This window comes from Nelumbo nucifera, chromosome 2 (assembly GCF_055504915.1).
Source record: "Nelumbo nucifera cultivar China Antique chromosome 2, China Antique-T2T, whole genome shotgun sequence".
NCBI lineage: Eukaryota > Viridiplantae > Streptophyta > Magnoliopsida > Proteales > Nelumbonaceae > Nelumbo > Nelumbo nucifera.
This window is the reverse complement of record NC_142650.1, coordinates 24,924,798-24,940,442: the sequence shown is the minus strand read 5'-3', so window position 1 is coordinate 24,940,442 and position 15,645 is coordinate 24,924,798. Positions and strand designations below refer to the sequence as shown.

The following is a 15,645-nucleotide window of genomic DNA, read 5'->3' as shown; positions in this document are numbered from 1 at the left end:
TTTCATTCATGAATCAGAGATTTAAACAATAATGGTAAGTTTTTATTCCAGAATAGTATCCAATTACACGATTTAAATCAAAATTGTTAATCCTATGTAGATCATCAAATTTTGACAGATACATGGAGCATGGACATGCATCATCACTTAGGTTGAAACTTGCATACCATTCCATAATGGTCTGTGTGTATCTGAACCTAGCTGTGTTTCCTTGATCATTATTTGTTTGTGTTTTCTTTCTATTACTCCCTCCTACAGGTAGTTTAGTGTTATGTTGAAGTTATTTTTCAAGAATATGCTTATATTACTTTTCTTTGGTGAATAACAGTGTACCATTTATTACTTTCTTTTCTTGTCTCTCCTTTTTTACTTTTGTATTTTTTATTTCAGGAGAAAAAGCTTCAGGATGAAATCCACCAGCTTGATGCTGAGCTTAAAGAGAAGGAAGCATATATAGAGGGACGCAGAGTTGAAGCGGGAAAGCTAGAATCCATAATCCTGAAGTCTCAGGAAGGTTTCAACAGTTTCAAGACACAGAGGGATAGTCTGCAGGATAAGCGGAAGTATGGTTTTCTTTGTCTCTTTGTGTGAATGCTGGTTTTATTTGAATGAGGAATTTTGAAAATTCCCCCTTATAGTTAAGAGAGTTTTCCCCCCTTTTAGGTCCTTATGGGAGAAGGAAAGTGAGCTTTCTGCTGAAGTTGATAAGCTTAAAGCGGATGTTGTAAAGGCTGAAAAGAGCCTTGATCATGCTACGCCTGGTGTAAGTAGTTGCTTTCCCTGCCTCTCCCCTCTGGGATAATTTACTGCTCTAAAAGATCAAGAGAACAAGAAAGAAAACACAAATGTTTTAGAGATGATTCAAAAGAGATTGCTTCTTTGCTATTGATTAAAAAAGAGGTTACTTCTTTGCTTGATCCTTGCTTGAGTTGACCTAACAACTACTTCTAGAGGGCAGGTCTGGACATCGTTAATCCTTGGTTAGTTGTCTCTGACTCTCGTAGTCTCACACATTCCAACTGCCTTCTTAGCTAGGAACTTGATCCATTGACTTGAGTAAACTTTTCAGTAGATATAGTTGAATCTTTAGGATTTAGTTAACCTTCTCATCCATTGTGAGGGATATCTTTCCTCATTTACTGAATTTAATTTTGATGCATTTGTGCATGCAATTAAACAAGAGTTTAATTACTACATACTTCCCTATGTTAGTTGCAGTTGGTTTTGAATTGGATAATTCCTAGGTTAATTGCAGTGAATGTTGAATTGGATAACAAAAATTCTTGATCACAAGGGGTTTCATTTGAAAGAACCTGTTTTTCTTTTTTATTTGGGTACAACTCTGCAGTATTCTTTTATATTATCTCAAAATCTGTTTTCCTATTATCTCAACTTCTCCACCCCTTTTTCATGTACATCTCCTAGGATATCAGAAGAGGATTGAGTTCTGTTCGAAGGATCATCAGAGATTATAACATTGAAGGAGTGTTTGGTCCAGTCCTTGAGTTGCTTGATTGTGATGAGAAGTTTTTCACAGCTGTTGAAGTTACTGCTGGAAACAGGTTTGGGCAATCTGTACTTTCTGTGTTGAATCTGTGTGTTCAGTTGTATTTATAATATGTGTCAAATCTCATTATATGGATCCAATGTTTTCAATGATGTTCTAAGATGTCCATTGTTCTGTGCATACAGCTTATTTCATGTGGTGGTTGAAACAGACGAAATATCAACTCAGATAATTCGACACCTTAATGCATTAAAAGGGGGGCGGGTTACTTTTATACCATTGAACAGGGTACAAGCCCCACGTGTAACCTATCCTCAGAGTTCTGATGTTGTACCATTGTTGAAGAAACTCAAATTCTCTTCTAGGCACACTCCGGCCTTTGCACAGGTTAATTTTTACATGACATTCTTATTTCCTATTGAAACATTTGTTTATTACTGGATGTGCAACCTGTGTTATGTAGAGTTCTTTCTTTACTACCTTATTTGAAACATTTTTCATGTATTGATAGGAATTATGGACTGTGGGTTATGAATTTAGTGCTGCACATTCTTGGAAGTAGAACTATGGTGCATTCCCCGACTTTTGTTGTAATATTAGAGATTCATATAAAAGTCGAGGAGAAACATAACTGTGGTTTGAGGTATAACCATGGTTCACAATTTTGGTATCAATGGGCATTTCACCATGTAGAGATAGAGAAGTTTTGGAGACATTTCACTAGTCTCGCCAAGATATTTGGAAAATCTAAAAAATCAGGAAACATGGAAATAATTATTAAATCTTAAAGGAATTAGGAAGTAACAAAATTTACAGTTATTCATAAGAAACATTACTAGCACTAGGGAATGATTGAATGCATAACTAATATGAGGTGCTTTTGACTTTTTAATACATGTGTTTTTCATGGTTGTTTGCAATCTATTGGTTCATTTTTCCGATTGAGTGCATAGTATGAGGCAACATTTGCTTTGATTAAAGGCAAGGGATGTTCCACAGATACAGATTATTGGGTGGTTGAAACTTGAAAGCTGGATATATTTTTGTGTATTCATCGGAGGAATTTAAGGACCGAGGATTCCATAAGTTTTGCAATTATTGTAATAATATTATCTTGATTTCTAATGATGTTGTGCAGATGCATATTGTTGAAGATTAATTAGTTTTATGATGTTTTTTTGAGTAGATGTTTATGTTAGTTGTTAGATAGGTGGGGACCACAATAGTTATGTGAGTCCAAATTTTATTATGTTTTTTGAGTGTTATATATGTTGTTTTATGTTTTGCTGCCCTATAAGGGCATAGTTGTCTTTGTACTGTTCTATTATTTTAGTATAAATAATAAGTGAAGGGGGCGGCCAGATTAATTGCTCTCTTTTCTTTCAACTTCTCTTCTTCTCTTCTTCTCCTTCTCTCTTCAAGAAACTACTTTCTTTCATATTTTTTAATTCAACAGATTTCTACTTGGTATCAGAGCATCGGCTAGGGTTTCTTGAAGCATTCTCATGCAGCCCTAGAGCCGCCGATTGCATGAAGAAGTAAAGAGCTGATCGATCTGCTATAAATTGCCCAGTTCTTGGAGTTTTTGGTGGGACCTAGACATCAGGAAGGTGATCTACTGTTCGACATCAAAATCAGGAAGAATTGGAGTACGGGGAAGAGTCACAGAAAAGTTGGACTCTTTGTTTTGATCTAGTCTTGGGCGCCCATGTATTGCTAGTTTTCTTTTGATTTTCTGAAGAGGGCGGTTTGGTTTCTGAAATTTTCTAGGCCTCTCGGAGTGATCGATTCACTTTTCTCTTTGTTGGGAGGCGTGGGGAGGGGAGAGATTTCCCTCCAGCTTGGGTTTTCTTCTTCCGGAAGGGTTGGTTTCTGTGTGTGTGGTATTAAATTATTTTTTGAAGGTCTCTAATATATTTTTTTTCTTATTGTTGAACTATTTGAAGTAAAATGGAGAGTTGGAATACCGAGATGAAATCTACCGGTACTGTGGGACTGGGTGTTGGAGGTAGTAGTGATATTTTTTGGTCTGGGATCATTACTACAGTAAAACTTGATGGCACAAATTATTTGGAGTGGGCACAATCAGCTAAGATGGCTATTGGTGCTCATGGAAAATTAGGGTATCTCACTAGGGAGGAGAAGAAACCTGATACAAACTCTTCCCGATGGATGCAAGAGAATGACATGGTAATGTCTTGGCTATGTAATTCTATGTTACCTCATATTGCAAAAAACTTCCTATGGGCTAAGACTGCTAAGGAGATTTGGGATGAAGTGACTGAAACTTACTCTCAGAAGCAAAATGAAGCCAGAGCCTATCAGTTAAGAAATAAGGTTATAAGTATGAAACAGGGAGAAAAACCTCTTGCTGTGTATTTCTCTATGCTGAAAACCCTATGGTAGGAAATAAATCACTTAGAACTGTGGTATGGGAAAGTGTAAATGATGCAACAACTTATCACAAACTGGTAGAGAGGAATAGGGTTTTTGAGTTCTTGGCAGGGTTGAACCCTGAATTTGACATTGCTAGGCAACACATTCTTTTTAGGGAGGGTGTGACACTCTCTCAAGCCTATGCTTTTGTCTCTGGAGAGGAGAGTAGGAGGAATGTAATGCTGAGACAGCCTGGGATTGACCAGTCGGCTATGGTTGGTACAACAAAACCTAAGCCGAATGGAGAGAGGGGTAGTAATGAGACTAGAAGGGAAGATAAGAAGGACTTGGTGTGTGATTATTGCAAGAAGCCTAAGCATACTAGGGACACTTGTTGGAAGCTTCATCCAAATCTTATGCCTGCTCGGATAAGAAACAAGAAGGGAAATGCAAATGTAGCCACTACAGGAGACTCTTCAGCCCCTCTCTCCCAAACTGATTGGGAATCCATTGCAGTAGTAGCAGTGAGAACAAAATTGGAGAGGTTTGGACAGCTTATGAGTAAGAAAGATTCACCCAACCCTAGCCTTTCAGATGGACAGCAGAATGCAGGAGCCAACTACACCACTTCCTTTGCACATACAGGTAGTCCATATGCAACTGCGAATCTTGCATCCACTTCAGGTAAGGAGGGACCTCCCTGGATTATAGACTCAGGAGCATCTGAGCATATGACTAATGCCCCTACCATTTTCAGTTCCTATCAGTTGTGCTCTGGTAGAGTCAAAGTCTCTACAGCAGATGGTTCACATATGCCCATTGCTGGGAAGGGGATGGTTAGAATGACCAATGATATAACTCTGTCCTCTGTTTTACATGTCCCTAGACTTCATACCAACCTACTGTCTGTTAGTTATTTGACAAAAAAATTGAATTGTTCAGTAACCTTTCTTCTTGGTAAATGTGTTTTGCAGGATCTGGAGTCAAAGAAGATGATTGGGAGTGGTCGTGAGGTGAATGGAGTTTACCTTTTGGATGAGATTCCGAGACATCAGGGCCATCATGTTAGCAGTAGCAGTAGTAGTTGGTCAGTCAGTAAACCAAATTATGCTTTGGCACAATCGCTTGGGACATCTTTCTTTTAATTCTTTGAAATGTCTTTTCCCAAAGTTGTTTGAGTCTGTTCAATTATCTACTTTGGAGTGCGAGAGTTGTTAGTTAAGAAAGCATTGTAGATAGTCTTTTAAACCAAGTAATAAAAGAAGTACTTTTGCTTTTAATATTGTTCACACTGATGTATGGGGGCCATATCAAATCCCTTCCATGCGAGGATTCCGTTACTTTCTCTTGTTTGTGGATGATTATACACGATATTCTTGGCTATATTTGATGAAATCATGTGATGAGGTTCCTAACTTAGTACGACAATTCCACCAGATGGTTCTTACACAATTTGGAGTGAGAACTAAGGTTTTTAGATTAGATAATGCCAGAGAGTACTTTGAGAAGGATCTAATCACATATCTCTTAGAACATGGTGTTGTTCATCAGAACAGTTGTGCATATACACCGCAACAGAATGGAGTTGCTGAGAGGAAAAACAAACACATTGTGGAGGTGGCAAGGAACTTATGGTGCGCGCTTCAGTCCCTGCGCAGTTCTGGGGAGATGTAGTTCTTACAGCCGTACATGTGATTAACTGTGTTCCTTCATGGACTTTGGGGTTTAAGGTGCCATTTAGCCTCATTTTTCCAGATGGAGAGATATTTCATATACCTCTTAGGGTTTTTGGCTGTGTTTCTTTTGTTAACATTCTTGGCCCTCATCGCAAGAAATTTGATCCTAAGGCCAAGAAATGTGTTTTTCTTGGGTATGCTCAGAACCAAAAGGGGTATTGCTATTATGACCCAGTGTCGATGAGCAGATTTGTCACTATGGATGTTACCTTTTTTGAATCCACATTCTTCTTCTCGAGTAGTTCTCCTTAGGGGGAGAGTTTTGGGGAGAACTCACAATCTCTTCCTCTTCCTGTTTTTGTGGTGCCTCCATCGGTTCAGCCAGCACCTGCACCTCTAGTTTCATTACCTGAGCCACTACGGGCAACCTCACAACAATATCAGTGCTGACAGATGATGGTTGACTCCACACATGAGTGGAAAACCTGAGTGGAAAACAACCATGCAAGATGAGATGGATGCTTTGGTCAAAAACCAAACTTGGGAAATAGTTGATCTTCCCCCAAACAAGGAGACAGTCGGATGTTGATGGGTGTTCACAGTGAAGTATAAGGCCGATGGCAAGATAGAGAGGTACAAGGCAAGGTTGGTAGCAAAAGGGTATACTCAGACCTATGGTGTTGATTATCTGGAAACCTTTGCATCAGTAGCTAAGATGAGTTCAGTTCGTATTTTTTTATCTCTAACAACCACCTATTCACGGCCCTTGTTCCAGTTTGATGTCACAAATGCTTTCCTCAATGGTGGCTTACAGGAGGAGGTATATATGGACATTCCAGCAGGCTTTTATGAAAATGTTGGTAAAGGAAAGGTGTGCAGACTCAGAAAATCTCTGTATGGACTAAAACAATCACCTAGGGCTTGGTTTGACAGGTTCAGAGGGACACTCATCCGTTTTGGATACACACAAATACAATCTGATCACACCCTCTTTGTGAAGAGGAGATATGCTTTGGTGTCAATTCTGATTGTGTATGTGGATGATATAGGGGTGACAGGAAATGATCTGGAGGAGATTGATGATCTCAAAAAATCACTGCAGCAAGAATTTGAGATCAAAGATCTTGGTGAGCTCAAATACTTCTTAGGGATTGAAGTTGCAAGATCCAAGCATGGGATCTTCATTTCACAGAGAAAGTATGTACTTGACCTACTGCGAGAGACTGGGAAGCTGGGGACTAAACCAGCAAACACTCCTATTGATCCAAATCACATAATTGGTAAAGGATGTGCGAGAGACTGAGAAAGTATGTACTTGACCTACTGTGTATGACACGACCAGATATTTCTTATGCTGTCAGTTTGTGAGTTAGTACACGCATGCACCTCAGGTTCAGCACTGGGAAGCTATTGAGAGAATACTTGCATATCTGAAAAAACACCCTGGCAGAGGTATTCTTTTCTTAAATCATGAGAATCTGAAGCTAGAATCCTATATAGATGCAGACTGGGCAGGATGCTTAGATGACAGGAGGTCTACATCAGGAGTGTGCACCTTTGTAGGTGGAAACTTGATCTTCTAGAAGAGTAAGAAGCAAGCGGTTGTGGCAAGGTCAAGTGTAGAGGCTGAGTATAGATCCATGGCTCATGGTGTCTCAGAACTTCTTTGGGTTATATATCTTTTGAGTGAGATTGGGGTGAAAGCAGAAGAACCTATGATGTTATACTGTGACAATTAGGCTGCAATCAATTTGCCCACAATCCAATTCAGCATGATAGGAAAAAACACATTGAAGTTGATAAACACTTTATAAGAGAAAGGGTAACAACTAGAGAAGTTTGTTTGCCTTATGTCTCTTCAGAGTTGCAGTTGGCTGATGTTCTCACTAAAGGGGTGGCAAGGAACAAGCTTGAACATGATCTACGCAAGTTGGGAATGTGTGACATTTACTCCCAACTTGAGGGGGAGTGTTGAAGATTAATTAGTTTTATGATGTTTTTTTGAGTAGATGTTTATGTTAGTTGTTAGATAGGAGGTGGGGACCACAATAGTTATGTGAGTCCAAATTTTATTATGTTTTTTGAGTGTTATATATGCTGTTTTATGTTTTGCCGCCCTATAAGGGGATAGTTGTCTTTGTACTGTTTTATTATTTTATTATAAATAATAAGTGAAGGGGGCGGCCAGATTAATCGCTCTCTTTTCTTTCAACTTCTCTTCTTCTCCTTCTCTCTTCCTTCTCTCTTCAAGAAACTACTTTCTTTAGTATTTTTTAATTCAGCAGATTTCTACTCATATCTTGTATATGAGCCACTATGCTTAGGCTATGCAATTTTTGTCTAAAGACTAGGGTGTTGACATCTTAACTTTTTTACATATTGATACAATGAGAAGCACTGGCCATTTGGGTTAATCTAACTGTTATTTGAATACTGTACCTTGAACACTGCAGGCCTTCTACATTCTTTGGGGCCTTAGGTGTTGTCAGTTTTGGTTCTGAACATTGGTATTCTGTGCTTGTGAATTCAAACACGGTTTGATCAATGGGTGACTTTGCTCTTGATAAAATTCATCCTTAACTATTAAACACCAAATACAAATGCTTGATGATGATTATTTTGCTTCAGTTCTTGTGGTTATGGTTGGGCTGGAAAGGAATCTCTAGAATGAGCTATGGGGAAAGTAACGTCAGCCTAAAGGAGATAGCTAACCCAGGACGAGTTCATTGGGGGAAAAGGTAGCTATTGAAGCTAAAACCTTTGATCTCTTTGAAGATAATGTCTGGGTTGTTCTACTGTTTAAAGTAAAGGAGAGAGGATGAAAAAGACATTATTGCATCTGCCATGTAGTCATTAGCAGTTCTTATTTTGTCCACTTTATTAATGACTAAATGATAAGGGGAAGACCATATTTCCTTCAAGACTAGCGTAGAAATGCTTGCAATTTTGATGCTATCACCTTTGTTGAGCTTGAAAATGATGAACCTGTAATTCTTTAGAAACTGTTTGGGTTCCCTTCCAAATGCCCTAAATCTCTTCAGATACCTTATTGGTGTTCTGATCCTCTCTTTGTGTGTTTATTTACTTCATTTTGAATTTTTGTACTTCACTCAACAGATGGAAAATTGTGAAGGGCAACTGCACTGCTTTTTTTTTTTTAAGTTTCCTTTTCACAGTATTTTAATGTAGAGACTGTTTGGATACTATTAATCTGAGCTAATGCAGTTAGCACTTCTCTAGAATTCTAACATGATTGAACTCGTTTTTTTAACAGGTATTTGGTAGAACAGTAATTTGTCGAGACTTGGATGTGGCTACAAGGGTTGCTCGTACTGATGGTTTGGACTGCATAACATTGGAAGGTTTGAATTGGAACTTTGGTGCGATGCATTTTGTTTGATAATTTCTGCTTTGTAAATCTAAACCGTCTTCTTTTTCGTTCTTCTACCAGGTGATCAAGTTAGCAAGAAAGGTGGCATGACTGGTGGATTTTACGATTATAGGCGTTCTAAACTGAAATTTATGAACATAATTAGGCAGAATACGAAGTCTATCAATACAAAAGGCGAGGAACTAAAAAAGATTAGAATGAATCTTGAAGATATCCCATCAATGACCTTCCAATCTTGAGCTTATTTTCACTACTTTATTATATTTTTGCATACATTTTTATCTTGGTTTTCTCTTATAACACATGTTGCTGCTTTATTATTAAATTTTCAGAAACAAAATGATGAAATCATGATCACATCTGACCAACCTGCTGTATCTACCAAGAATCTAATGTTAGGCAACAAAAGAATTTACTCCATCCTAGAGTCATCAGATCTAATAGGAGTTGAACATGCTGATAAAATCTAACTTTTTGTATTCCTAAATGCACTTCTCATCATTGATGGCACTGGGTTCCCTAAGGGGCAGCCATCAAAGTTTAGCTTTACTACTCCTTGGAGAGGAGTTGCCCAGACTGATTAATAATCCGCCTTAATGTAGATAAGCTAGCCTTAATTGGGATGGTCAAAAAGAATATGTGGATTTTTATTTCCATTTTGTTTAAACTTGACTGTTCCAACGGATAGACAAGAAAATTACAGAGCTTGTCAGCGAACAGCAGAAAATTGATGCTAAGCTAGCCCATGATAAATCAGAATTGGAACAAGTCAAGCAGGATATTGCTAATGCTTTTAAGCAGAAGCAATCCATTTCTAAAGCTCTTGAAAAGAAGGTATCTTTTACTGCTTCAAATATGTGGAATTATGCATTTCTATTGGTTTCTTGGCTGTTCTTGATATTAACATGCTTACCTTATTCATTTACAGGAAAAACTGCTTTCAAATGCTCGTAGTCAAATTGATCAGCTTAGAGCGGGTATGGCTATGAAAAGGGCTGAAATGGGAACAGAACTTATTGATCATTTGACACCAGAGGAGAAAGATCTTCTTTCACGTTTAAATCCTGAAATCACAGAGCTGAAAGAGAAGCTTATTGCCTGCAAGACAGACCGAATAGAGGTAAATTACTAAGTTCGTTAACCTATGTTAAAGTTTTTTTAAAGCTCAAGGTGGATTTTAGTGTTCAGTGTTCTCATATCTGTTTTTGATTAATAGACTGAGACAAGAAAAGGGGAGCTTGAGACCAACCTGTCAACCAACCTTGTAAGGCGACAACAAGAGTTGGAGGCTGTAAAATTATCTGTAGAGAATGACATGTTGCCTGGGGAAGCTGAACTTAAGAGGCAGGAGTTAAAGGATGCTAAAGCATTGGTTGATGATGCAACACAACAGCTCAAAAGTGAGACAAAAGGTTTACCTTGATCAAGTTTTCACCAGTGGTATATTGCCCTCTTTTGACTGAAATTATTCTTCACAGGAGTCGTAGAAAATATAGATGAACGAACAAAGGAGATCAAGAAAATCAAAGACGAGAGAAATAGATTAAAGGTTATATTTTTATATGGTGTTAATTGTGTATTGAGCAGCAGAAAGTATGGGAGGCTTGGCATTAATATCTATGCTTCACATTTTTCTATTGCAATTTCCAGACTTTGGAGGACAATTATGAGCGGACACTTCAGGATGAAGCAAAAGAATTGGAACAGCTATTGAGTAAAAGGAATATTCTTATTGCTAAACAAGATGATTACATGAAGAAAATTAGGGACTTGGGTTCATTACCATCAGATGCGTTTGATACGTAATTCTTTTCTCTACACTTGAAAAGTTCTCATTCAATGTAGTGTAGTGATTTTTTCCATTTCAATTTTCGTGGTGAATAATGCCTTATAATCCTTTAATTTCTACTATATGTGCTGATTTTATGGTAGTTACCTGTTTACGCAATTTGATAAAAGCTTCTATGTGTGGTGTTTTTTCCTTAGTTTTTGGAATTTATTTTTCTGTTGGTACTTGGTTTTGACTTGGAAATTTCCATCATGGGCCAATATGCATGCAGGACACAGCATATTGGCTAGGGGCCATTGCTTGGTGCAATGGTACAATGTTGGGCAGACAAGCATGAGAATGCAGGTTTGAATCTGAGAGCGGCCACCTCACACCAAAAAAATGCAAAAGGTTTTATGTACTCCACCCTCCCAAAACCCCGGATAGCTGGAAATCTTTAATGACAAATCATCTTTCACAATTTGCTGGAGCATCTGGAAGGGGAGAAATCAGAGAATTTTTATTTGGAAGGCATGAAATTAGGTGGTGGTTGGAAGAATTGAAAGGATATTGATTTCTTAGGTCAATCTTATAGGATTTTCAAGGGTTGCAGTTTTCTAGTTTCTGTATTGGGTGGGGGTCTACCCCTAAGGTGATGGTTGTTCTGGTGTTTGTAGTTGAACTGAAAGGCTGGGACAAAACTTGGATGGTGATGATAAAATGGAAACCATTAAATTACAAATCTTGCTGAGTAAAATTTTACCAGCTTGTTGGTCATGAAAAATGTCCATAGTAATTCTCAGTTTTATAGGTTGGTCTTTTGGGCACCACTGGAGTTATGAACTCCCCTTCTTCTCCAGAGGGGGGCAAAACAGAAGAAACAAATGATGTACTTGGTATTGCACTATTGTGTTATTTGCTACTGCTTGATTTTTTTTTCACCTTTGGTACTGCTTATTTTATCATACTAATTTGTTATTGCTTAGTTTTCTTTGAGATGATAATTCATTACCTTTCTTCCCTTTTGGGATATGAATCTCCCCCCAACCCACAAAAATAATGATGTGCTTGCAATGTACCCACTGTCGTATTATCATTTGGCATTGCTTGTTTTATTTTATTGCATTTGGTAGTGCAGTTGTTTTTGTTAATTTGTTAAAGTCAAGTTTTTTAGATAACTCATTCATTTTCTTTCTAACACAATTAACAGATACAAACGAAAGAGCATCAAAGAATTGTATAAAATGCTTCACAAGTGCAATGAACAATTGCAAGAGTTTAGCCATGTAAATAAGAAGGCACTTGACCAATATATCAATTTTACTGAGCAAAGAGAGGAACTCCAGAAAAGGCAAGCTGAACTGGATGCTGGTGATGAGGTACTATTTTCCATTAGCTCATGATTTGCATATCATGACAATGAGCTTATAATTAATGGCTATGGGCCAGGGTTTCCTGAATCAACTGCTTTTTACCTTCTGCAGAAAATTAGTGAACTTATCTCAGTCTTGGATCAGAGGAAAGATGAATCAATTGAACGGACGTTCAAAGGTGTTGCTAGGCATTTCCGAGAAGTCTTCTCTGAACTTGTTCAAGGTGGTCATGGATACTTGGTTATGATGAAGAAAAAGGTTTGTTATTTTTCTATTTTCTGTATACCATGCTGGCCAATCTCTGTATATTTTTGGTTATCGAATCAAGGGTGCTAGGTAAAATAAATTCCTCCATAAATTGGCAGTGCATGCACTGTGAGTCTTTGTTGACATCTTAACCATGCTTTCTCTGTAAAATTTTCTTATGCTTTCTTAATCCATTATGAGTATGATGTTCCTGCAAAATTGTCTTCTATCAGGTTCTGCTTTGTATATTCTTTCAATCCATCCCTATTTCACATACCAAGAAAGTGATGAGTTACATCTCATGGAGAGGGAAGAAACTAGGTTTACAACAGGACTACTACTGTTCACATTCCTTTAGAGTGGAGTTTAGACTGTAAAGTTGTGAATGTCTGCAGCAAAAACCAAGACCTAAACCCCACAGTTAGGAATATATAATTGCCCCCATGCCGATGGCACACACATTTTTTATGACAATCTCCTTGTCATGAGCATGTTTTATGCAATTTTGTGCAAAAATTTCAGTTTTGGATTTATCTTGCACCTAAGCCTACATATTTATTAGATTCAATGTCAGTTGAACAATTAAAAGAATTACTTATGATTGGTAATTCCCTTGTAATTGTACTTTTCCTATTTTTGTAGGATGGTGATCATGGGGATGAAGATCAGGATGAGGATGGCCCTCGAGAAGCAGAGAGGGAGGGAAGGGTGGAGAAATATACTGGCGTAAAAGTGAAGGCATGTATCTTAAATGTTAATTTCCTTCTATAGGCAGAAGATATAAATGAGAAACATTTGAGAACATCTATGATAATTCTATGATAATACCCAGATACGGAAGGGACATATCTGTAAAGGGTATTGGACTGTACACTCAAAATTGAAGTGTACCATATGTCACATATATAGGTATTTGGGTATCATAATGCAAGATGCCTCATTTAGTATTTTGGCGCTGTCAACTTGGTGCACCTTTACCTAATTTTGTTTGAAATTCTATGCTTATCAAGGGTCTCAAGAGGATTATCTCTTTCTTTTCACATACGTAAAAAGTCATGGTATTCATGTAGTTCTTGATCAGCTCCCTGCTCTAACTTGTGATACTTGAATTGGTCTCTTGTGATAGGTTTCTTTTACTGGCCAAGGGGAAACACAGTCGATGAAACAACTCTCTGGAGGTCAAAAAACTGTTGTGGCCTTGACACTGATCTTTGCCATTCAGCGATGTGATCCTGCTCCTTTTTATCTTTTTGATGAGATTGATGCAGCATTAGATCCCCAATACAGGACTGCTGTCGGAAGTATCCAATTTCTTGTTTGTGCTATGTTTATCCATGTTCTATCTTTACCTATCTAAATTTTCATCTTTTGGTTGGGAAATAGAGGTAATGCATATATTGAGTTAACTGGTAGAAACTGCATAGACATCCATATCATAACAAGTGGTCATTAATCTTAAGTCTGAACATCCTAAATGTTGTGCCTATTAGATTTGGTTGTCCAAAAGATGATTCCCTGGATTGATTACTAGAAGTTCTTGTTTGGTGAAAAACCATTATTCAGATGGCTAAAGCTTATTGCTGTAGTCATTGTTCAAGTCCATACAATAGGAAGCCCCCCTAGGATAGGGCGTGGTCAAATGCTCTCTTGGATGGTCCTAACAAATGACTATCAGGTCACTCTTCGGTGCAGTGCTAATACTTTCTAACTATAGGTGTAATGCACAGCCCACTTTTTCGTGCCACCTGCACTGTAGTGGGCTGTGCCGGCACATGCCTGTATGGGCCACAGGCTTCAATCCCTTGGCCCATCCCAGCCTGGGGTTGTGGCCTGTGCTGGCCCACGGGGCCCATTTTACAGCTTGATTTCTGACCTTTTGAAAAGAATAAACTAGATTGAATAGTCAAGATCCTCAAATGGTGTAAAAGGGTTAGGCTCTTACTGTCTGACGTAGCATTTGGGCAAAACTTGATAGGTGGTTCACCTTGCCACGTCGACCTACTTCATGAACATGGGTGGGAGACTTTTCTATTTTGTTGACTTTTGTATGTGATTATGATAATCTGCAGCCACTGGTGTTCCCAAAGCTGCGTTTGTTGGAATACAAATTGCATTTGCATTGGTGTAAATGCATGGAGTGCAAAAGGGCCGTGTAAATTCTGGTTTACTTTTGCTTCAGATTTGACTGTCTTATTTGTTTGTGAAAAGTAAAATGTGGTGACTTCCATTTTAAATGGAACAGAATGAAGGTAAGAGGAAGATGGTGCACAATTTTCATTGCTGGTGAATGCAAAAGAGGCAACATACAAATTTTTGTACCATGTAACAATGCAAAGCATAACTATAAACAAACAAAAGCAAAACTGAACCAGGTGCAAAATTTTCACCTGGTCAAGATTTACACAGCAACCAAACGCAGCAAAATGTTGTTATTCAAAGCCCAAAGTTTGATTATTAGTTACATGCTTTTTACCTTTTGTTTACATAAATGCAGACTATTGTCTTCTTTCAAATTAAGTTGATTATTTCCATGGTTACTGGCCGTTATATGTTTAAATTGGTAATTTTCCTTGTTCTTGTTTGGCATTAGATTGGGAATCTTAACCATTTGTCGTTCTAGATATGATTCGCCGCCTTGCAGACATGGCAAACACTCAGTTTATTACCACGACGTTTCGGCCAGAGCTTGTGAAAGTTGCTGACAAGATATATGGGGTGACACATAAAAGCAGGGTCAGCCGTGTCAACGTCGTCTCCAAGGAAGAAGCCTTGGACTTCATTGAACATGACCAAACTCACAATACTGACTAGAGGTTACAGGTTAATACATGCTTATAGTAGCCTGTTTATATTAGGTTGTAGGGATTGCTTGTAGGTGTAGATTATCAAGGAGCATGGACAGATTGGAATATGAGTGCACATCTATTCTCTCATTTCTTGTTTGTATAAAGTTAAATCTTCTGGGCCGTCCATCTCTGTGCAAGAATCCATCTTGTGGGGCACTAGCCTGGTAGTAATTTCATGGAAATGTCTTTCATCAATACAATGTGCAGTCAGTTTGTCAAGAAATTTGTTCTTAATGATTTGGTTAGCACATATTCTCTCTCTCTCTCTCTCACGTATGACATGGTTTGGATAGCACAGGTTCAACCCCAAGTCCATGTCAACCAAAAGAGATTGCTCTTAGCAAATGTTTAAGTTGATTTGGGTGGTTCAGAAATTATGCAACTAGAAACAAGATTAATTCCAATAATTTGGATGGCACGAGGCGAAGGTTCAAAGAATCAGTAACACAGACTCAACGTGTA

The 15,645-nt window shown here is 38.1% G+C and overlaps 1 protein-coding gene across 2 annotated transcripts in view; it reads left to right on the top strand.

The window, feature by feature from the left end:
* Positions 1–15,431, top strand: part of TTN7 (Structural maintenance of chromosomes (SMC) family protein) — a 43,321-nt gene extending 27,890 nt beyond the window's left edge. For both annotated transcript variants that reach the window (XM_010255991.3, XM_010255990.3), the window contains exons 14-29: positions 391–563; positions 664–763; positions 1,426–1,562; positions 1,693–1,894; positions 8,834–8,921; positions 9,011–9,160; positions 9,633–9,784; positions 9,879–10,070; positions 10,167–10,350; positions 10,429–10,499; positions 10,601–10,752; positions 11,929–12,097; positions 12,203–12,349; positions 12,980–13,075; positions 13,464–13,638; positions 14,958–15,431. In XM_010255991.3, the coding sequence (XP_010254293.1) occupies positions 391–563; positions 664–763; positions 1,426–1,562; positions 1,693–1,894; positions 8,834–8,921; positions 9,011–9,160; positions 9,633–9,784; positions 9,879–10,070; positions 10,167–10,350; positions 10,429–10,499; positions 10,601–10,752; positions 11,929–12,097; positions 12,203–12,349; positions 12,980–13,075; positions 13,464–13,638; positions 14,958–15,148 (2,379 nt within the window). In that variant the 3' untranslated portion in view covers positions 15,149–15,431. The remainder of the gene's footprint in view (positions 1–390; positions 564–663; positions 764–1,425; positions 1,563–1,692; positions 1,895–8,833; positions 8,922–9,010; positions 9,161–9,632; positions 9,785–9,878; positions 10,071–10,166; positions 10,351–10,428; positions 10,500–10,600; positions 10,753–11,928; positions 12,098–12,202; positions 12,350–12,979; positions 13,076–13,463; positions 13,639–14,957) is intronic.
* The last annotated feature ends 214 nt before the right edge of the window (positions 15,432–15,645 follow it).